Genomic DNA, 24,443 nt, shown 5'->3' with positions numbered 1-24,443 from the left:
CCTCATGATATTTTATGAGATTTTTGGGGCCCTTGGCAGTATGCTAGGCTTTATGATTATTAAGTCAAGCTTCTTTTATTGTTTTTCAAATCCCAGGGCATTAGGTGCAAGAAAAAGTCCAGTTGAAAAGCTTTCATTCTTTTTTTTTTTTTAAGAAGATGTTGGGGGTAGGAATTTATTAATTAATTTATTTTTGCTGTGTTGGGTCTTTGTTTCTGTGCGAGGGCTTTCTCTAGTTGTGGCAAGTGGAAGCCACTCTTCATCGCGGTGCGCGGGGCTCTCACTATCGCAGCCTCTCTTGTTGCGGAGCACAGGCTCCAGACGCGCAGGCTTAGTAGATGTGGCTCACGGGCCCAGTTGCTCCGCGGCATGTGGGATCTTCCCAGACCAGGGCTCGAACCCGTGTCCCCTGCATTAGCAGGCAGATTCTCAACCACTGCGCCACCAGGGAAGCCTGAAAAGCTTTCATTCTTACATGGAACTCTTTTTGAACTGTGTTAAGTTTTATGCGGGAATTATAGATAATGGAGCAAAGTCTTAAATCCAAGGTCCTGCCAAATAAGATATTTCTTCAGAGTCTGAAATACTGTGCATTCAGATGTAGAAGTATATTCTGGTTATCTTAATGGTAGAATGTAGATTTTTTGCACATGTCAGTAATACCAACCTTGTTTCTCTTGGTTCAAGTGTCTTGAAGGGGGGTTACCTTTTTATTTTATGGGTAATGTTACTTGTGAATTAAGGGATTCACAAAGGTCCGAATATTATCCTTCCATGAATATCAAGAGTCTCCTATATATTACAGAGACCCAAAGTATTGTATGGTTAAAATATAAGGGCCCAGGATTAAAACCTAATATTTCCAAATTGACCTTTTTGTAGGACATTTTAACACATAGTAGCATATGTGTTATAACCAATTTCCCAGAATTTATACTTTTACTGTCAGGTAAGATGAAGAAAATTTTATATGCTGAATGTCTTAAGTTGTTTTAGCTGTGAGTCTTATACTTTCTTTCATTCCAATTTCTTTAAATTTATGAAAAAGGTATTATTATATAATACTTTAAATATTCCATTTCAGTTTGAATGTTAGCACTTGTGATTTTTTTTTTTTTTTGCGGTACGCGGGCCTCCCACTGCCGTGGCCTCTCCCGTTGCGGAGCACAGGCTCCGGACGCGCAGGCCCAGCGGCCATGGCCCACGGGCCCAGCCGCTCCGCGGCATGCGGAATCCCCCCAGACTGGGGCACGAACCCGCGTCCCCTGCATCGGCAGGCGGACTCCCAACCACTGCACCACCAGGGAAGCCCAGCACTTGTGATTTTTTAATATAAAAAAGGAACTTGTTGAATAAAACATTTATTTTTTTCATTCCACTATTATTTTTGTTTTGCTAACCTTTATGTAAGGATTTATTTGAGAATTTTAGATGGTATTTTTGTTATATAATATGAAGTCATCATAAGAAGTGACGTCCTTTCAGCCAATACCATGTAACTGTTAAAATTACATGACAAAATGAGTGCTTTTTGTCACTTCCAATTAAAAATTCCTTTGGATAGGGCCCCACACTGGCTCCTTTAATATTGAATTCTGTATTATAAACATATATTTAATTTCAGTACAGAATTTATATATTACACAGTGATTTCCAACCCCCCCCCTTTGGCTATCTTTGTGAAGTCAAAGTAAACTTCTGAGGCTAGTTGCTGAAAGCTTTTGCAGTTATTCAAGCTCTGATGAAATGAGTGGGAAATAATCTTGAGCAAAAGTATTACATTTTAGGGGCTTCCCTGGTGACGCAGTGGTTGAGAGTCCGCCTGCCGATGCAGGGGACATGGGTTCGTGCTCTGGTCTGGGAAGATCCCACATGCCACAGAGCGGCTGGACCCGTGAGCCATGGCCGCTGAGCCTGCACGTCCAGAGCCTGTGCTCCGCAATGGGAGAGGCCACAACGGTGAGAAGCCTGCGTACCGCAAAAAAAAAAAAAAAAAAGGGCTTCCCTGGTGACGCAGTGGTTGAGAGTCCGCCTGCCGATGCAGGGGACATGGGTTCGTGCCCCGGTCCGGGAGGATCCCACATGTGGCTGGGCCCGTGAGCCATGGCCGCTGAGCCTGCATGTCCGGAGCCTGTGCTCCGCAATGGGAGAGGCCACAACAGTGAGAGGCCCACGTACCGCAAAAAAAAAAAAAAAAAAAAAAAAAGTATTACAGTTTGAACATTTAATTTAATTTTATTTTGGCTGTGTTGGGTCTTCGTTACTGTGCACGGGCTTTCTCTAGTTGTGGCAAGTGGGGGCTACTCTTCGTTGAGGGGCGCAGGCTTCACATTGCGGTGGCTTCTGTTGTTGCGGAGCATGGGCTCTAGGTGCGCAGGCTTCAGTACCTGTGGCACGTGGGCTCAGTAGTTGTGGCTCACAGGCTCCAGAGCACAGGCTCAATAGTTGTGGCGCACAGGCTTAGTTGCTCCGCAGCATGTGGGACCTTCCCGGACCAGGGATCAAACCTGTGTCCCCTGAATTGGCAGGCAGATTCTTAACCACTGTGCCACCAGGGAAGTCCCTTGAACATTTTAAATAGCTTGTACAACATAGGTGTTAAGACGAATATACAGTCTATTCTGGTTTGTTTTCGGTATTGGTTTAATTGTTCTTTGATCTGGAATAGATAGTGACTACTAGAGTATCTCTTCTTTTCTTCATTTAAACACACACTTTTCTCCATTAAACACAAAAATAAAAATAGCTTTGAGGACGTAAATGGCCATCTTGGAAAAAAATTACTTCTGACATTACTTCATACCAAATACAGAGACCAATTCCAGGTAGGTTATAGACCTAAATACATAAGCTAAAACTATAAAATTGCTAGAAGAATATACAGAATGTCTTTCTGAATTTGAGGTAGGCAAAAAGCAGGGAACTAAAAGCATTAATATAAGGAAAAAAATGAATCAGACAGCATTAAAATATAGAACTTCTTTTCATGAAAAGACTCCTTAAAGAGAGTGAAAAGACAAATCACAGAGTGAGAGAAAATATTTAATACATACATCCTTGATTTCAGAATATATAGAGAATTCTTATACATCAATAAAAACATAATAATAAATGAGTAAAAGATGAACTGGCGGGCCTCCCTGGTGGCGCAGAGGTTGAGAGTCCGCCTGCCGATGCAGGGGATACGGGTTCGTGCCCCAGTCCGGGAGGATCCCATATGCCGCGGAGCGGCTGGGCCTGTGAGCCATGGCCACTGGGCCTGCGTGTCCGGAGCCTGTGCTCCACAACGGGAGAGGCCACAACAGTGAGAGGCCCACATACCGCAAAAAAAAAAAAAAAAAAAAAAGATGAACTGGCATTGAAAACAGGATATGCAAATGGACAATAGATATGAATAGAAGTTCAGTTTCTTGAGTAATCAGTGAAATTCAAATTAATATTGTCAAGAGATTACCAATAGAATGTCTCATAATGAAAATAACTACAATACCAGGTGTGGAACAAGTAGAACTCTTTATACATTGCTGGCTGTTAACGTCTTGGAAAGCTATCTGCCAGCACCTCCTAAAGCTAAACATATGGATAGACTGTGGCCTAGGAACTCCACCCCAGTTATATAGCTATCTGAAACATGTGATATGTGATCTTCAGAAAATAAGTTCAAGAACGTCTCGGCACATACCAAAAACTGTAAACAACTCTATTTTCTGTCACCAATACAATGGATAAAGTAATTATGCTATACTTACACAGTGGAATTAAGCCATGGAAATGAATGAACTGCAACTATGTACACAAACATAGATGACTCGCACAAATATAATATTGTACAAAAGAAAGCAGACACAAAAAGTACATTTTATATGATTTCATTTATATAAAGTTAACAAGATAATTGTTCCTTTGGTGTGGGGAAAGGTGATAATGCCTGGAAAGGGGCAAGGAGGGGGATATTTCTGGGGTGCTGGTAATGTTCTTTTTCTGGATCTGCATGCTGATTACATGGGAGGTTTACTTTGTAAAAATTCATTCAACTATACACTTACTTTTTGTATGCATGGTATACTTCAATATTTTATAAATAAAATATTTATAAAAGTAAACAAAGATAAAACAGCCATAATATAGTATAGTTTTATTTGGCTGTTCTGTCATCATGGCAGGGAGAGGGAAGTAGAGAAGTTGCAAGAACATTATAGTGAAAAAAATTACCGAATATAGCTACTGTGATTTTATAAATATTCATTAATAAAGAATTTTAGAATAATGATCTCACTTGGAATGATGGTAAAGAAAGAATCAGACTAGAGGCAGCATCATATAGACTTATTTGTTACTTATTTAACCTTATTTATTACCTGGTTCATATCCTGGTTTTGTAACTTACTAGCTGTGTGACCTTGAGTAAGTTACTTAACATACCTAACATCTTAAGTTGTTTAACTTCTCTGTGCCTCAGCTTCCTCATTCATAAAATGGGTTAATAGTATCAACCTCATAACATTATTATAAGTTAATATACATAACAAACTTAGAACAATGCCTGACACATAACAACGCTTTATGTTTACTTAAATAAAAATTTAAGAGTACCATTATAAAATATACATTTTGAAATTTGTTTTGGTCTTTTCTGAAGGTTATTTTATTACTGCCACTGTAACACATTGGAATATTATTGTTTACATATCAGCCTTCTTCACTACACTCATCTAGGGTAGGATATTTATTTTATCTCTTTATTTCTAGCACTTATTGCTATTTAATATTTTGCCATCTCTGAGCAGTATTTCCAAAACTGAAAAGTTGCCTCTCTAAGCACTTGAGTTTTCTGCACCAATATTCTCATATATATACAATTAAGGATTTCTTGTATATATGAAATAATGTTTATGTTTCATATAAGCTCATTTAAATAGAGTTTGGGATAGAAGATATAGGAAACGAAATTTGAGTAGCACATCTAATTTTTTCATAGTATTCCTGCTCTATAGAGCTCTTTAGTGTGTTTTAAATTTATTGTAGCACTTCATGTGAAATATAAGCACCTTGCAAATCTGGTTTATTTTCCTTTCCCTGTTCTTTTTCTAGTTGTTAAATCATAAACTCCACGATACAATATTATAATTTTTAAGAGTCATATATACTTTAAAGAAATTAAGAAAAATAGTCAATTATATTTACTCACATATTTACTCTTTGTCATTATTTATTCTGTTGTGAAGATTTCACTGTATATTTAGTGTTATATTTCCCTTCAGCTTATAGAAGTTTCTCTGGCATTTCTTGTAGGTGTGCTGGCTCCAAGTTCTCTTAGTTTTCATCTGAAAATGTCTTTATTTTACTTTTGTTCTTGAAGGATATTTTCATCAGATACAAAATTCTAGGTTGGCATTCTTTTCCTTTCAGCACTTTAAAAATGTTGTTCCGTTGTTTTCTGGACTTCATTGTTTCTGATGAGAAGTCAGTCATAATTTTTGTTGTTATTACATTATATGTAATGTGTCATTTTTCTCTAGATGCTTTTAAGATTTCTTTCTCTCTTTTTTAAGTTGCAATTTGACTATGATGTGCCTTTTGTGAGTTTCTTTGCACTTATCTTCTTAGAGTTCTCTGACCTTCTTTAATTTGCGAAGTTATATCTTTCATCAAATTTGGAAACTTTCTGTTACTATTTCTTCAAATACTTTTTTTATTCCTTTCCCTCTTTCCTCTTCTTCTTAGGTCTCCATTTATATGTATGTTAGTATTTTTCTGTTGTTCCACAGGTCTCTGTAGCTCTCTTTTTCAATCTTCTTCTCTGTTCTTCAGGTTAAAAATGATTTATTGCTCTATCTGTAAGTTCACTGACATCTCCAGTCTGTCCTTGAGTTCCTCCAATGAATTTTTATTTGAATTTTAATTATAGAATTTCTATTTTGTTTTTTATAATTTCTGTTTCTCTGCTGAGATTTATTTTCTGTTATTCACTGGGAACATACTTTCCCCTTTTGTCCTTTAGTGTAGTTATAGCTGTTTTAAAATCCTTGTGTGCTATTTCCAGTATCTTGGATCATCTTGGGGTTCTTATTAATTGCCTTTTCTCTTGATTATGGATCACATTTTCTTGTTTGTTTATGTCTGGTAATTTTGAAATGTATCTTGGACATTGTTAATGATATGTTGTAGAAACTCTGGATTCTGTTACATTCTTCTGAAGAGGCTTTTTTTTTTTTTTTTTTAAACCAAGCAATTAACTTGACTCATCTCAAGTTTCCTTCTTTGGTGGTGAGCAGCTGAATTATCTGTTCTGTTCTTTTAAGCTTAGCTGGGCTGCTTAATGTCTGCTCCATACATGTGTAATTCAAGATCAGCCAGACATTTGGGCAGAGTTTATACATAGGTCCCTCTGACTGACTCCTGGATTTGTGTGATTTTTCTGTACTCTTCCTAGATGTTGTGTTCACTGTGAACACTGTCTTCTCTTTCTTTCAGCCAGGAAGACTGTAGGTTTTCTGCATTCTTCTTTCTTTCTGTGGTACTAGCTGGGGCTTTCCCTCAGGCTAAAGCCTGTTTAAAAAATAAAACGAAACTGGAAACTAATATAGGGCTGTTTTCTTCTTACTCCCTTACCACCTATTTTTGCCTGGTTTGGGGCTATCTATACTGCCCTCAAATAGTTGGGTTTTGTTTGTTTTGTTTTTGTCCAGAGCTTATCATTATGTATGGGAGGGTTGGTTTGACAGGAACTACTTGACCATTACTAGAAACAGAATCTAAGATTTGAACTTAAATGAAGATACTTTACTCTAATTTTTTACCTTCTTTGTACCTTAGGTACCCTCTTAGTGGCATGATTTTGCCAACTTTTAAAGAGTGGATCCAAAATACCCTTGGAGTAAGTCTGGAGCATAAAACTACCTCTAAAGTAAGCAAATAAGAATGATTAATAATATTCTTAACTGTGTGTGTGTGTTTAATCCCAAATTAATTAGACTTATCTTAGTAATTTGTTATAGTTATTTAATATATTTGTTATTTTTTTGTTAAGAAGTTTACTAGTCATATTGGCCTTGTTAGGCTTTCCAGGGGTGGTTTTTAAAAAAATTTCTTTGAGCATCACAGATATAGAGCCTAATCTCAGCATTTATCTGAGATTTATCTGGCAAATCTGTAATCCTCTCTGAGCCTCAGAGTTGTAACTGTCTGTGCTGTGTGTCACAAGTAGTAGTGAAGTTCAAATGAATGAATTCTGTGAGAGAACTTTGTTACAAAAATATAAGTTGCTTTTATTTTTAGGTTTTGTAATGAACTGACAGTAATCTAGAATTAATATAGAATAATTTAAAATAAAAATATGTTACATTTACTAACAACATTTAGAATATTTGAAGATTGAAAAAAGTGAAGTAAAAGTTTGATTAAGATATGAGTGATAGAGAATTTTAGTTTGCTCATGTGGTGTCACTTTTCTGACGGGGGTGGTTAGAATCCTTTAAACTATATACGTATTAAACTAATGAAATAGTTAACATTTCTTTATATAATTATAATCTTTATGATTTATTAGTATCATTCACTAGGGCATGGTATTCTGCATCCCTCTAACTGAGTATAACTTCCATAAGTGCAGGGGCTATGGCTTACACTATATTATCCACTATATCCAACATATTATTAAGGACTGTAGGTATTCAGTGAGTGCTTGTTTGGTTTATTTATAAATCCACAGTTACATTTTATTCTAGTATTAAATTAGGCTAAACAGCTAATTCCTATCCCTCTCCAACCAAATTCTTTTAACTTTTCTTTAAAGATCTCTTCTATTTCCTTTTTTGACTATTTGTGATTACTTTTTTGACACTGATGCAATCTATATACCATATTCAGAAATTTCACCAGTTTTACATGCACTTCTTTTTTCTGTTTTGAGCCCTTTCAGTTTTCAATAACTTAACAAAATAGTAATCTGTATGATGGTATCTGTATGATGGTGATAGTCTCATTTAACAGATGAAGAAGTCAAGGCTTTCAGAAGTTGGGTGACTTGCCCAATGTCACATAGCTTTAAAGTTGAAGATTTACTTTTCAAGTTACCTGTTAGTTGAAATTAAGTATGAAGTTTATGATTATGTTGTGAGTTTTAAAGCAGCCCTGTAAAAATGGGTTTATTACTTATTGGGAGGCTTTTTGCTGATCATTTAAAAATAATAAAAGGAAATGATAAATTTTATCTACAGGTGAAAACGTAGTTAATGCAAAAGTTAACTATCTTTCCCCCAGTGTCCCTAGTCTAAAATCGAAGATTTGAGACTTTGTTATCTTCCTTGTTCTTAATTGTAATCTTTATTTTTATCTTATTTTATTTATTTATTTTTTGACCACGCCACACGGCATGTGGGATCTTAGTTCCCTGACCAGGGATGGAACCCTGGCCGCCTGCGGTGGAAACAGGGAGTCTTAACCACTGGACCGCCAGGGAAGTCCCCTTAATTGTAATCTTTGAAATAATGAAAAGGTGGGCCATAGAAGCAAAAGAGAAAACATAGGCTTTTATAACTTATGTTACAGAATGTGATTAACCAGAGCATTTGTAATTGGTTACTGTCACAGAGTTGGTTTCTATATGTATTATTTGTTATTTTCCTATGCTCCTGTCCTAGTTTGGATGTAAAAAAATTTACATTTTATAGTCACTCTCTGTAACATAGGTATTCAAATATTATTTTCTAAAAATAAGTCAAAGAAAACCAATTTTATTTTCTAGGCATCCTTAAATCCTAGTGATACACCTCCTTCTATTGTAAATGAAGATTTTCTTCATGACCTTAAAGAAATTAATATTTCATATTCACAAGAAGCAGATGATCGAGTATTTAGAGCTCACGGTAAGCAACTTTATGTAAAGTGCTATTTATTTTTAATTTGTAAATTTCCTATAATTTAAGATGTTTTTGCATTTTCTTTTTTAAACCTCAAAATAGGTCATTGTCTTCATGAGATATTTTTGCTCAGGGAAGGAATGTTTCAGCGAATTCCTGATATAGTTTTATGGCCAAGTAAGTTCTTGTTTTTCTTTGTATTATTTAATATTGTTAAATTTTAAGTAAATTTAGTATTGGAAATATGTACTTTTAAACATATGAACTATAAAAAATATAGATCGCTATATTTTTAGAGTTTACTAAAGGTCATATCATTCTTAATATGATCATCCTGAATGATTGGTTTTAATGATTAATTTTGTTGATGATTAAATCTTCATTTAGTATGTACATATCCTTTTGCGAAGTCAGTAGAAAAATGTATTTTGGGCTAATTTGAAAGCTTAATGAAATTATTATCGATCAATGATATATTCAGATGTATAGAAACTCTTAACATAACTGATTACTGAACTAATAATAGTAGTTTATTGATGTTAACTTGTGGGCTAAAAAATATGGTATTCAAATGATGAATAAGATGAATAACAACTTGATGAACAAGTTGTTTAATATGGATATTGTCTTTGATATAAATAATTAAATTTTGAGAAATTAATTCCATTTAGGGATTTGGCTTGAGATGGAGGATGGATGAGCTTTCTGTTATTGTTTTGCTCTTGCTGATGCTTAGGCACTATATTTATATATATGGTTTTATATCCACGTCTTGTAGCAGAAACTTTAAAGCAGAATACAGGTATACTGCTCCCTACTGTCCATAATTACCTTTTAAGAAGTTATATTGATCTTCTGATCCTTTTTTCTCTTCAGATCCATAAAAGGATTATATAGAGTGTTTTATTTTTCAAAAAATTGCCTCATTCATGGACTCTCAGTTCTTAGATGTGATCCTTTTCCTTTGCAGGGAGTATCTGAGGGAAAAATCCTACTTGAATTTGGGGATAGGAAGGAGGGTGACATATATAAGGAGAAAACAATCTATCTGAATAGTGTATTGGTGCCCAAATCAAGTCTAAAATTTTGTTCTGTTGAATCTTCCAGTATAAGAACTTCTTGGAAATAGTTTGTTTCCCAACAGGTTGTCAGTTCACTGAGGCCTTTATCTAACTTTAATGTAAATTTCCTTTTGGTAATAAAGTTCAGGTTTTTCTTTGCATGAGGGTAAGTTTTGAGACAATATGGCAATTTGAGACAATGTGGTATTCCACAGAGTGGAGGTGGCTTTCTCATCTTGCAGTTTAAATATCTACACACCATATCTGTATATATACATATGTATACATACCTAGGAAGTCTATCGTTGTGGATGTCTTTAAGTCTGTCTGTATTTGGAGTCTGAATTCTACATGTTGCTTTAATAGAATGTCTAGGGCTTATCTAAGAGTAAGAACTTGAAATATATGTAACTTTCCTGATTTGGAGTCATACTTAAACCAGGAGTTATCACCATTGTGATCTGTACACAGTGTAGCTATTTCTACCTTGCGTTTAGTTTGGACAAGTAGTTAGTTACTTATACATTGTATGTTGTCTGTGGTAAGTATACTTATAAAAATAAAGTCTCCTTTAGCAGTACTTCACTTATTCAATTTCTGCATTATTTTCAGCAGTCTAAGTATCAAAACTTTAAGCCTGTGAAAATATGTGCTAGGTACTGTTCTAGGTATTGAAGATAAGACACTGAACAAAACACAAATCCCTATTCTTAGGTGCTATACAATTAAGTGGGGGCAGGAGGAGACGGAACAATAAAAAAATATTTAATGTAGCAAAGGGTGGTAAATATTATAAAGAAAAACAAGGCACAGTAAAAAGATAGAGAATAAATAGGGTGGGCGGTGGGATGAGGGAGTGATGTGTCAAATAACATTGTAAGGAAAGCTTCCGATTTGGTGACAATCCTTGAAATAGTTTTGCCTTGTTAAAGGTTTTTAACAGACATCTTTGGGTATTTTATTAATTATTAATGAACTAGTATTCCATTTATTAAAAATTTTTACCACAGATAGTAAGCTTTATAGGCTTAATCTGAAAGCTTGAAAATGGATTTTTATTAAATTTGGAATGATGCAAATGACATATATTCCTAGCTTTAAGAAAACCTGGGAAATGATAATCATAACTTTTATAGAACAGTATTTTTACTTTCATAAATGGATATTAATTTGTATATTTTCATTTGTATCCTTATTTCCCTTTCAGGTCCTAAGCAAGTGATACTCAACTTTTGCATGGTTTCCTTGCTTCAAATCTCTTTTTCCTCCATGCCATTCCATAATTTATCAGGAGATTGATCTTTCTGAAACACTCTCTTTGCCATGTTGTTCCCCTCCTTAATTCCCTTTTGCTAGTCAAATTGAGTCTTAGCACCTCTTGCATGGTGTTTAAAGTCTTCTGCCTTCAGGTTTTTAATACTTACTTAACTTTTACACTGAAAAGTACCCTTTGGTGTGTACAGTAGAAAGGAGTTTGTATGCAGTATATCATGTATAATGTTTAAAGTTTTGTTTAAAGAACAATAAAGAATCATCAATGGATGCAAAAATTAGTGGGCAAAAGTATGAAACATTTATGTAATCAAAGTATTTCCTCACGAGATATTTATTAATTATAGTTTTTTTAAATAAATTTATTTACTTGTTTTTATTTTTGGCTGTATTGGGTCTTTGTTGCTGTGCGCGGGCTTCCTCTAGTTGCGGCACGCGGGGGCTACTCTTCATTGTGGTGCACGGGGTTCTCATTGTTGTGGCTTCTCTTGTAGCAGAGCACAGGCTCTAGGCGCACGGGCTTCAGTAGTTGTGGCACGCGGGCTCAATAGTTGTGGCTTTTGGCTTCTAGAGCGCAGGCTCAGTAGTTGTGGCAGGCAGGCTCAGTTGCTCTGCGGCATGTGGGATATTCCTGGACCAGGGCTTGAACCCCTGTCCCCTGCATTGGCAGGTGGATTCTTAACCACTGTGCCACCAGGGAAGCCCTATAGTATTTTTATATGGAGAAACCTAACAGTTGGCCCTTCTGATCCAAGGGTTCCACATCTGTAGGTTCAACCAATGCTGTTCAAAAGTATTTGGAAAAAAAATTACATAAAGGCAACATGCCAGTAACTATTTATATAGCATTTACATTGTATTTACAACTATTTTCATAGCATTTACATTGTATTAGGTATTATAAGTAATCTAGAGATGATTTAAAGTATACAGAAGGATGTGCTCTAGGTTATGTGCAAATACTATGTCATTTTCTTTTTTTTTTTAACATCTTTATTGGAGTATAATTGCTTACAATGGTGTGTTAATTTCTGCTTTATAAGAAAGTGAATCAGTTATACATATACATATGTTCCCATATCTCTTCCCTCTTGCATCTCTCTCCCTCCCACCCTCCCTATCCCACCCCTCTAGGTGGACACAAAGCACCGAGCTGATCTCCCTGTGCTATGCGGCTGCTTCCCACTAGCTATCTGTTTTACATTTGGTAGTGTATATATGTCCATGCCACTCTCTCACTTTGTCGCAGCTTACCCTTCCCCCTCCCCATATCCTCAAGTCCATTCTCTAGTAGGTCTGTGTCTTTATTCCCATCTTGCTCCTAGGTTCTTCATGACCATTTTTTTTTCTTACATTCCATATATATGTGTTAGCATACAGTATTTGTTTTTCTCTTTCTGACTTACTTCACTCTGTATGTATGTCATTTTCTTTAAGGGACCTGAGCTTCCCAGATTTTGGTGTCTGTAGGGGTCCTGGAACCTATCCCCTGTGGATACTGAGGGACTACTGTACTGTATTACTAAATGATGAAAGTTAACATTACCATCAGTGAGACTTATGTACATCATGCGCCTCCAGATACAATGCACTGAGAAAGGCACAGCATCACTTCTGTGGAATTCCTGCCAAAATGTATAAACTGAATTTAATCCTAAGGAAATAAGCAAACCCAAATTGAGGGACATTATATGAAATAACTGACCAGTGCTCTTCAAAAGTGTCAAGGTCAAAGTAGACTGAGGAACTATTTCAGAGTAAAGAAGACTAAGGAGATGTGACAACTAAAATGCAGTGTGTGATCCTGGTCCATAAAAGAGGACATAGTGGAACAGCTGGCAAATTTTGAAAAAGGTCTCTTGATTAGTTAATAGTATTGTATCAGTGTCAATTGCTTGGTTTTTATAGTTTTTATAGTTATATAAGATGTTAGCATTTGCAGCTACTGGGTGAAGGAAATCTTTGTGCCATTTTTGCAACTTTTTTGTAAGTATAAAATTATTAAAAAATGAAAAGTTAAAGATAAAAAGCAGTTTTTTTTAAAATATAGTGATTTAATTGTTAATGAGTGAATAAATGAAGGAAAAGTTGAGACACTAAAGAACTCTATAGACCCTTGTTTTGCAGGGTTACCCAGATTTTGTTCATGTCCTTGTGATTAATTTATTTTCCCTTTTTTCAACAGCGTGTCATGATGATGTAGTTAAGATTGTGAATCTAGCGTGCAAATATAACCTTTGTATCATACCAATTGGTGGTAGGTATTGTGTGTTTTGAATTTTAATGTGATGTAAATTTGTTCTATTTTAAATATTTGTGCTGTCCCACTGAAAACATTCTTATAATTATGAAATGGTTATCTTGAAAAATTGGTTTATGGTGTTTATTGGTTATGCTGGTTTATTACTGTTCTGAGTAGATCTACCTAAACTGTTTGAGACATGATTTACCCTTAGTTCATGGCTTCTTTCCCATGTGGATACTAATTGAAGCTGTGACTTACTGCCTAAATAAGAAAATGTTCCTGCTTTAGTAATTACTTTCTAACCTTTATCTTAATAGAGAGAATATTATTTTTCAAAGGCTAACTATACCCAACATAAATCTTTGAGAAGAAGGGATATGCAACTAGGACAGTGATAACCAAATCAGTAATATCTTTTAATGCTGAAAACTAACATTATTTTACATTTTAAGACAAATTTAATCTCTCTTGATCATTCACCAATCACATCATTTTAACAGCTTACACAAGCCAAAGGAAATTGCCTTCACTGACTGAATTGGCATTGATGGAATGGAAATGGAACCTCTGCAAATCAGAAGTTCCAGATACCTTCTTCAGCTGATACTTTCCGTTGAATTCATGCAAAAAAGGCATTACACTGCGGCTTTTTTTTTTTTTTTTTTTTTGCGGTACGTGGGCGTCTCACTGTTGTGGCCTCTCCCGTTGCGGAGCACAGGCTCCGGACGCGCAGGCTCAGTGGCCGTGGCTCACGGGCCCAGCCGCTCCGTGGCATGTGGGATCTTCCCAGACCGGGGTACGAACCCGTGTCCCCTGCGTCAGCAGGCAGACTCTCAACCACTGCGCCACCAGGGAAGCCCTACACTGCCACTTTTAATGAAATATTTTTCTGATTTCAAATGACTTTGACAAGAAATAGTGGTTACTAATCACGGACATGTTAACATTGTTTCACCGTGTAGATCAATACCCCCTGTACTTGCATCAAGGTGACTTCCACTTATATTCTGTCCAAAAGATATGAAAGTACCAATTCAAACTTTATTCTGCTATATGATGGTACAGATCTGGTTAAGAACTGAGAACACCGTATTGTTCCGTATTGTTATCAAGAAAGCATTTTTCCTTTGACAACAAATGTTAAGTAGGAGTACATTGTTTAAATTCTTCTATGTATTAATTATTCTATATTAAAATAACTTTTTCACCAAAGAACATATAAATTTGTTTTTGAATATCATATAATCTGGGCAGTTTTAACTTTATATTCTAATTTATTAAAGCCTTTTTGCATGGGAGTATAAGATAATATTTTAAATGATAAGTGAATCTCATAAATATGGCAGAAAGGAGATAATGGTGTCTCTAGTTGTATAGGATGGGTATTTTTTCTTTTACGCTATCTGTCCACAGTAATCATTAGCTTAGAACTTTTCTAATCATGTTTTTGGAGTTCCACAAATTGCTAGGGGCTTCACTTGAGTGTGCCCGGGGGATGGAGCCATATCCCATTACTTTCAGCTCCATAATATTTCTTCATTTTGGCATGCACCATAAAATTAAGGTGAGTTTGCTTATAGTGTGTTAGCATTTGCAAATTACATTTTGCCAAGTAGAAATAGGTATTATTTCCTAGAGGGCCTATCTGTATACTTTGTCTTAGGGATTTACCCTAGAAATGTAGCTAAAATTAAAATATTTAAGCATAGTTGTTGTTTCCTATTTTGGCAGGAGGAACAAGTGTTTCATATGGCCTCATGTGTCCTGCAGATGAGACAAGAACAATAATTTCTTTGGACACTTCACAAATGGTATATGATAATTTAAGATGTATTTGAAGATAGTGTTTGGTTTTAAAAGTTGTCTTTATGGCTCAGTCTTAGTTATTTTTAAAAAGGTATATTGTCCATTTTGTTTAAAATTTTTTCATCATTATATTTTACCTTTGTCTTCAGACCTCTAAAAGCTAAGTTCACTCTTACTCTAAGTCATATATCTTGATGGATTCTACCAAATTGATATGTGAAATTGACAATTTGAGAAGCATGGATTGGAATAGTGATACAATAGATAACCTTATTTGTACTGTTAAAAAACAAATAATATTTGTTAATGTTAATTTGAATCGTCAAAACTTAGTTGTTCCCCAAATTTTTACTAATGCTATTGCATTTTTGCTTTTGGAAGAATAGAAGAGCTAATTAATTTTAAAATTAACTTAAAATTAATAAAGGTGCTAATAAACTTTAGGATTATTTTGTGAAATTTTGGTTCATTATGGTCCAAGAGTTGGCCATTGTGCTATGTTAAGGTTTTAGTTTGGGTATGAACTTAATCTTTGTATAGTCAACAATATTCCTGTTTATATAATCTTTTATTATAATTAAAATTTTAATATTTATTATTATTTCATTGAAGTTTTTCAAGCATCAAAGTAGAGAGAATAGTATTTCTAGTCTCTAGATTAAATAATTATTTACATATATTGGCTTTATCTTTTTTCCTCTACTATTTCTAAAGCAAATCCTGATAGTATGCTACTTGACACCAAATATTTCTGTGTATTTCTTTTAAAAAGGACATTTTCTCACTATATTATTACCACTTCTGGCAAAATTAAAAGTAATTCCTTATATCATTTAATATCCAGTCCACATTCATTTTCTAGTTGTCTCAAAATTGTCTTTATTTTATAATTAATTTCATTGTTCAAACGGGGATTCAGACAAGGCCCGCATTAGCTTTTGGTGGTTTCTTTTAGTCTCATTTTATCTGAAACCCTCTTCCTCACTTTCTGAATGTCTATGTTTTAAACCAACTCCTGTGCAATATACTGCCTGTGTTACTATGTCTGTCATGTTATATAGTCAGGAACAAGTGGAGCTTTCTAGTGTGGGTAACCCTACTTGCTTAATTTCTAGTGTGGGTAACCCTACTTGCTTAATTTCTATCTTGTCACTTGCTGCTTTCAGTTAGGAAGTTATGTTTCCTGAGAATGTCTGTTCCTGGAGATGAGACTTCTTTCTTCTTTTGCAACAGAATCGAATCCTCTGGGTTGATGAGAACAATCTGACAGCTCATGTAGAGGCTGGCATAACAGGACAAGAGTTGGAAAGACAGGTATGTTATTTAAATTTTTCAAAACTGCTGTGTATCCCCTCTATGAATAAAGTACTTTTCACAATATATTCACTGAACAAGCTTGTTCCGTTTCTGTTGTGGGTCAGATATTGAGCTAGATGTTATGAACACAGTAGTGAATAAGACACCCATCCCCTACCCTATGAAAGCTTACGTTATATTATGACAGAAAGTTAGGTAAATAGACAGTATGGCTCAGTGAGAATTGCTAGGTGAAGGCTAAATGTGGGGTGTTAAGGCTCATCAAATGGGGTTCGAAGAGAAGGAGTTGAACAAAGATGGTATCACAGAGGACTTGGCATTTTAAATGAGGATTAAATTAGGATGAGTGAGAGTGAAAAGGAAATGGGGTTGGGGAGAACAATCCAGTCAGGGGAAGCAGCATGTGTGGAAGATTTACAGGCAGCTGTTGCTTTGGGTGATCTGCAGATAGCTGAATATGGCTGAGATCTAGTCTGTGTATATGGGAGAACACATATTCTTGGTGTTTGTATTTTGGATGAGTGTACGTATAGTAGTGGTAAAGGGTGAAGCCAGGAAAACATGAAGAGGTCAGATCATAAAGCCCCAAAAGTTTGAACTTTACCTTTGTACTTAGTTTTCGTGAGCTACTGTGTGGAGGATGGATGGGCACGTAAAGGTGGATTAAGTGGCTGCTGCAATAATTTGGACAAGAGCTGATGGTGACTTGAAACAAAGTCGTAAGAATGGAGCGAAACAGAACAAGTTGGACACAGAATTCTCAGAAATTAACGATAAATTTGATCAATTTGGGTAGATGTTGGTATTTGCTATTCATTGAAATTTTCAAAGCATAGTTTTATTGAAAACTGCTCATCTCATGAATAGGTAGAACTCCTGGAGTCCTTATAGCACTTTTTGGGATCCTAATGAACTTTAGGAAACTTGAGGTTCTCTTCATGGATTTTAAGCTGGTAATTATTAAAATGTATTGGTTTCTTCAGCCCTTTCAAATATGGTCAAGATGACTGTAACTCAGCTTTTGTAAACAAAAGTTAGAAAGTCTAGTTCGCTGGTGATGAACCGACCATTTTGTTCAATTTGGGTTACAGAGACCCCTCTTTCCTACCTTTTTTTTTTCTTCTTCTTCCTACCTTTTAACAACACAGAGAGAAATGTGACATGCTTGTTGATTTTTTTTTATTGTCTTTTTCCATATTTCATGGGAAAGAGTTGAATGAAGTTAGTATGCTGGTGACCAATTCTGGATGAAAGGTTTTGAAAAACATTATTAAACTTTTATCTTTATTTTTGATTTAACGCACTAAGATACAGAGAACTAGAATAAAATTGAACATATTCATTGAGGCATTAAAGATCTTCAGTAAGTCAAGGTTTTATATAATTCAGGGTAATTAGGTTTGTTAATTATAGTTTATAATGAACTTTGTGGGTTGAATAATAGTATTTAATGAAAAGAACCTGTAAAAAGGCCTGTATTAGTCTTCTGTTATGCTGAGAGGCATTATCAGCACAGTGATTTTTTTTATAACAAAGGATGGCCTTTCATGTCTATAATTTTATATCCTTTATTATAGCATTTGATGTAGTATTTTAATCTTTCCAAGTTTTTTTTTTTAAAGGCTAGAATTAAAATTCAAGGAACATATTTCCTTGAAATTTAAATGACATTTTCCTAGACTAGGGACTTCTGATATTTTACCTACTAGTTTATTTCCCTAAATGCCAATATAGAACATTTCTTTTTGCCTCTAGTAGACTCTAATATAGTTTCTACAGCTGTGTTAATCCCAGTTCAAGTTCTTCCTCATTATGTTTCTGTATTCTTCAGTTTCTTCTTCAGCTGAGGTAACCAACTTAAAACTTCCTGCTTTTTCATTCTAGAAGTTTTAAAATGACACAAATATATTAGTTGGGTAGCACAAATTTTCATCTTTTTAACTTGTAGATTACATTTTTTAATATGTATGAAATTTAAGGGAGGTCATTAAATGTTAATTTTGGATTTGGGAATTTGTTTCTAGGTTTATTAAATCTTTGGCTACTTAATTTCATTAGTTAATAGTCTGGGGATATGTAACTTATATTTTCCCCCCACTAGGGATGCATTTCTCAATGCCTCAGTTTCTTTATCTATAAAATGGAGATAATACCTACTTCATAAAGTTTTTGTTAGGATGAAATAAGTTAATAATGTAAAGTACTTAGAACTTTTATTCATTCCACTAATTTTTATTGAGTACTATCTGCTTCATTCAGACACAGCTGACTTTAAATATTTCTTCTGTATGCCAAAGACTCCTAAATTTGTATCACCTCAGACTTCTTTCTTGAACTCTAAACTTGCATATCCACTTGCCTAGTTGACGTCTCCACTTGTATATCTAATACCCATTTCAAACTTAACATTTTAAAAAATTGAATTTCAATTTTCCCTCCACAGTTTGCTTATTCTGCAGCCTTCTCATTCCCAGTTGGTAGAAATTCAGTTCTTTGGGCAGCTTGAGCCAAAATCCTGAGTCTTTTTTTTTTTTTTCTTTTTAGTATTTCTAAAGGGTGTTTTTATTTTTAAAAATATTTATTTATGGGGCTTCCCTGGTGGCGCAGTGGTTGAGAGTCCGCCTGCTGATGCGGGGGACGCGGGTTCGTGCCCCGGTCCGGGAGGATCCCGCGTGCCGCGGAGCGGCTGGGCCCGTGAGCCATGGCCGCTGAGCCTGTGCGTCCGGAGCCTGTGCTCCGCGACGGGAGAGGCCACAGCAGTGGGAGGCCCGCGTACCGCAAAAAAAAAAAAATTTAAAAAAAAAATTATTTATGTGACTGCACTGGGTCTTAGTTGCAGCATGCGGGCTGTTTGTTGCAGTGCATGGGCTTCTCTCCAGTTGTGACACTCAGGCTCTAGAGCGCGTGGGCTCAGTAGTTGCAGCATGCAAGCTCTCTAGTTGTGGCACGTGGGCTTCAGAGCGCATGGGCTCAGTAGTTGCAGCGCATGGGCTCAGTAGTTGCAGTGCAGGGGCTTAGTTGACCCACAGCATGTGGGATCTTAGTTCCCCCACCAGGGATCAAATCCACGTCCCCTGCATTGGAAGGCGGATTCTTAGCCACTGGACCACCAGGGAAGTCCCTGCTTTTGTTTTGTTTATAATAGTTTCATTGAGATATAACTGTCATACAATACTGTAAACTGCAGTCATTTAAAGTGCACAACTTGATAAGGTTTGGTATATGAATACAACCATGAAACCATCACCACAATCAAGATATAGAACACATACACCAATCCCAAAAGTTTCCTCTTGGCCTCTTTATAATTCTCTCCATCCCACCTTTTCCATGTCCCTGGCAATCACTGATATGCTTTCTGTCACTGTAGATTTGTTTGAATGTCCTACAGTTTTATTAAAATGAAATCACATACTCTTTCTTTTACAAGGGTGGGGCGAGGGTTGGCTTCTTTCACTAGGCATAATTATTTTGAGATTCATGCATATTGTTGCATGTATCATTATTTTATTCCTTTTTGTTGCTCAATAGTATTCAGTTGTATAGATATACCACTGTTTGTTTATCCATTCACTTGCTGAATGCTTGGATTATTTCCAGTTTTGGGCTATTACAAATAAAGCTGCTTTGAACATTCACATGTAAGTCTTTGTTTGGACATATACCTTCCTTTCTCTTCGGTAAGTATCTAGAAATGAAATGGCTAAATCATTTGGTAGATATATATTTACCTTTTTGAAAAACCACCGAACTTTTTCCCAGAGTGATTGCATCATTTGATATTCACGCTAGCACTGTATGAATTTATCTACATCCTTGCCAATATTTGTTATTGTTAGTCTTTTAAAGTTTAGTTGTTCTAGTAGGTTTGTTATGGTATCTTATTGTGGTTTTAATTTGCATTTCTCTAATGACGAATGATGTTGGAGATCTTTTCAAGCGCTATTTGCCATCCATATGTTTTCTTTGGTGAAGTGTCTCTTCAAGTTGTTTGCCCAATTTTTTAATTGGATTGTTTTCTTTTTATTGGGTTTTGAGAATTTTTTTTAACATATTCTGGACATAAGTTCTTTTCCAGATATATACTTTGCAAATATTTTCTCCCAGTCTGTGGCTTGTCTTTTCATTCTCTTAATAGAGCCTTTTGAAGAGTAGATGGTTTTTAATTTTGATGAAGTACAACGTACTTAATTTTTTACTTTATATATCATGCTTCTACTGTCATATCTAGAAACTTTTGCTTCACCTGAGGTTACAAAGATTTTCTCCCATTTAAGCTAAATAGTTTTTAGTTTCTATTCAAGTCTGATGAGTTTTGAAGATTTTGAGTTAATGTTCATGTATGGCATGAGGGATAGGTTGAAGTTCATTTTTTTTGCGTATGGATAATCAGTTGTTCCAGCACCATTTGTTGAAAAGACTATCCTTTCTTCACTGAATTGACTTTGCACCATCATAAAACATGTCTGTTGTCATTTTTATATAATATGTAATATATAATAACGTGCATCTAGTCTGGACTCTATTTTGTTCCATTGATCTGTTGTATATCTTTATGCCAGAACCACACTATTTGGATTCTTGTGGCTTTATCATAAATCTTTTTCAAAGTTGTCTTGGTGATTCTGGGTTCTTTGTATTTCTATATGATATTTATAATCACCTTGTCAATTTCTATTTTAAAAAGTAGCCTGTTGGGGTTTTGATTGAGACTGCATCAACTCTATACATCAATTTGGGGAGAACTGACACCTTAATATTGAATCTTCTGACCCATGAACATGGTATAACTTTAGTTTTTTTAAGGTCTGTTAATTTCTCTCAGCTGTGTCTTGTGGTTTTTAGTGTACAAATATTTCATATTTTTAATTTGTCATTAAGTATTATATATTTTTATAAATGGTATTTTAAAATGTTTTCAATTTCTGAGTGTTCTTTATTAGTATATAGAAATAAAATTGATTTTTGTGTGTAGCTCTTATATCTAGCAATCTTACTAAATTCACAATTTAGTTTTAAAAGTTTTAGCTCCCATTAGATTTACTACATTTATGATCATGTTTTTTGTGAATAAAGACAATTTTACTTCTTCCTTTCCAATCAGTATGCCTTTATTTCTTTTTCTTACCTGATTGCACTGACTAGAACCTCTAATGCACTGTTGAAAAGAAGTGAAAGTAGACACCCTTATCTTGTTTGTGATTTAAGAGAGATGCATTCAGTTCTTCACCATTAGGTATGATGTTAATACTTAATGTATAGGGGGGTTGAAGAAGTTCCTTTTATCTTAGTTTGTAGAGTGTTTTTATTAGGAGTGGATTTTGGATTTTGTCAAATGCTTTTTCATGTCTTAAGGTGGAAGATGAGGTGATTTATTTGATGCCTTTCTTCTTTTTTAATATAGGTTTTCAGTACTATAAATTTTCTCCAACTACTGCTTTAGTGGTATCCTACACATTTTGATATGTCTGCTCAATTTCATTAATTTCAAAATATTTTCTACTTCCCTTTTGATTCTTTCTTTGATCTATAGGTACTTACAAGTTGTTGTTTCATTTCCACTTATTGGGGGATTTTTCTAAACATCTTTCCATTACTGATTTCTATGTTAATTCCATTGTGTTCAGAAAACATTCTTTATATGACTTAAATCCTATCAAATTAATTGATATTTGTTTTATGGCCTACAGTATGGTCTGTCTTGTAAATGTTCCATGTACACTTGAAAAGAATTTGTCCTCTGCTGCTGTTGGTTGGAGTGGTCTATACATGTCTGTTAGGTCAAATTGATTTATAGTGTTGTTCAGGTCTTCTGTATTTAAAAAAATTTCTGTCTACTTGTTCTATCAATTATTGACAGAAGGGAATTACAGTCTCCAACTATTATAGATCTATTTCTTATTGCAGTTCTATCAGTTTTCACTTCATATATTTAAAGCTCTGTTATTGGGGGAATAAATACTGAGGATTGTTATTGCTTCTTGACTAATGAACAATTTTGTTACTGTGAAATGACCTTCCTTCTTCCTGATAGTATTTTTTGCTCTGAAATCTACTTCATCTGATGTTAAAACAGCCATTCCAGTTTTATTTTGACTGTTGTTAGCATGGTATATCTTTTTCCTTTTTCCATTTTTAAATTTTTTACTAATTTATATTTTTATATTTAAAGTGTTTTTCTTATAGACAGCATACAATTGGGTCTTTCCTTTTTATCTAACATGACAGTCTCTACCTTTTAATTGGGGTAGTTAGACCTTTTCCCTGAACCAGTTTGGTTCAGTTAAAGTCTGTCATCTTGCAATTTGTTTTCCATCTTTCCTATCGGTGTTTTCTCCTTTTCCAATTTTACTGCCTTTTTTTGGATTGAATATTTTTTTAATGATACCATTTAATCTTTTTTCTTTCTTCATTAGCTATAACTTTTTGTTTTGTTCTTTTAAGGGTTTCAGGTTTTATAGTGTATAGCTTTAACTTAAAATAGTCTGCTTTAAGGTGATAATGTATATAACACTTAGAGTTTAGCATAAGAACCATAAAATATTATACTTCCTTTTCCCCTTGTCTCTCCTTTGTGCTGTTGCCATACATTCCACTTTTACATATATTGTAAAACCTATAGTATATTGTTACAATTTTTGTTGAAATAGTAAGTTATCTATTAAAGATATTTAAACAGTAAGAAAACATCTTTTATATTTACCCATCTAGTTACCCTTTATGGTGCCTTTTAATTCAATCTGATGATATTTTCCTTCTGCTTGAAGGACTTGTTTTAAATATCTTTAGTATGAGTCTGCTGTTGATGATTTTTTTTTTGCTTTTATTTGTCTGAAAAATCTTTGTTTCATATTTTTTTAACACTTTATTTTTTAGAGCAATGTTAGGTTTAAAACAAAATTGAGAGGGAGGTACAGAGATTTCCCACATGCCCCTGCCCCCACACATGCATAGCCTCCCCCATTATCAACATCACTGGAAGTTTGTACCCCTTGACCACTATCTCCCCATTTCCCCCACCCCCTTATCCCCTGATAACCACCAATCTATGCTTCTATGAGTTGAACTTCTTTAGATTCCACATAAAGTGATATAATGACATTGAGATTTCTTTTACCAACGGTGAACCTACATTGGCACATCATAATTACAAAAAGTCCATAGTTTATTTTAGGGTTCACTTGTGGTGGTGTATATTCTGTGGGTTTGGACAGATGTATAAATGATCACTGAGTAGCCTTCATTATAATATCAGAGTATTTTCACTGCTCTACATTCTCTGTGCTCTCCCTGTTCATTTTCTCAGCCCCCTGACCCCTGGCAACCACTGATCTTTTTATTGTTTCCATAGTTTTGTCTTTTCCAGAATGTCATATAGTTGGGATCATAGAATATGTGGCCTTTTCAGATTGGCTTCTTTCATTAAGTAATATGCGTTTAACTTTCCTCCATGTCTTTTCATGGCTTGATAGCTTATTTCTTTTCAGCACTGAATAATATTCCATTATCTGGATGTACCACAGTTTATTTATCCATTCACCAACTGAAGGAAATCTTGGTTGCTTCCGAGTTTTGGCAATTATGAATAAAGCTGCTTTAAACATTTATGTGCAGGTTTTTATGTGGACATAAGTTTTTGACTCCTTTGAGTAAATACAAGGAGTATGATTACTGAATTGTATGGTAAGAGTATGTTTAGTTTTGTAAGAAATTGCCAGATAGTCTTTCAAATTACCATTTTGCATTCCCACCAGCACTGAGAGTTTCTGTTGCTCCACATTCTCTCTAGCATTTGGTGTTGTCAGTGTTCTGGATTTGGGCCATTCATATAGATGTGTAGTAGTATCTCATTATTTTAATTTGTGTTCCCCTGATGATATA

At 34.9% G+C, this 24,443-nt stretch overlaps 1 protein-coding gene across 1 annotated transcript in view; it reads left to right on the top strand.

Moving 5' to 3' along the window:
- Positions 1-24,443, top strand: part of AGPS (alkylglycerone phosphate synthase) — a 149,138-nt gene that overhangs the window by 41,190 nt on the left and 83,505 nt on the right. The window contains exons 3-8 of the mRNA XM_081243054.1: positions 6,817-6,907; positions 8,747-8,867; positions 8,964-9,038; positions 13,380-13,451; positions 15,171-15,250; positions 16,479-16,559. Of these exons, the coding sequence (XP_081099180.1) occupies positions 6,817-6,907; positions 8,747-8,867; positions 8,964-9,038; positions 13,380-13,451; positions 15,171-15,250; positions 16,479-16,559 (520 nt within the window). The remainder of the gene's footprint in view (positions 1-6,816; positions 6,908-8,746; positions 8,868-8,963; positions 9,039-13,379; positions 13,452-15,170; positions 15,251-16,478; positions 16,560-24,443) is intronic.

The sequence above is a fragment of the Mesoplodon bidens genome, assembly GCF_964165515.1.
Source record: "Mesoplodon bidens genome assembly, chromosome: 8".
NCBI lineage: Eukaryota > Metazoa > Chordata > Mammalia > Artiodactyla > Ziphiidae > Mesoplodon > Mesoplodon bidens.
This window is presented reverse-complemented; position numbering and strand designations above follow the sequence as displayed.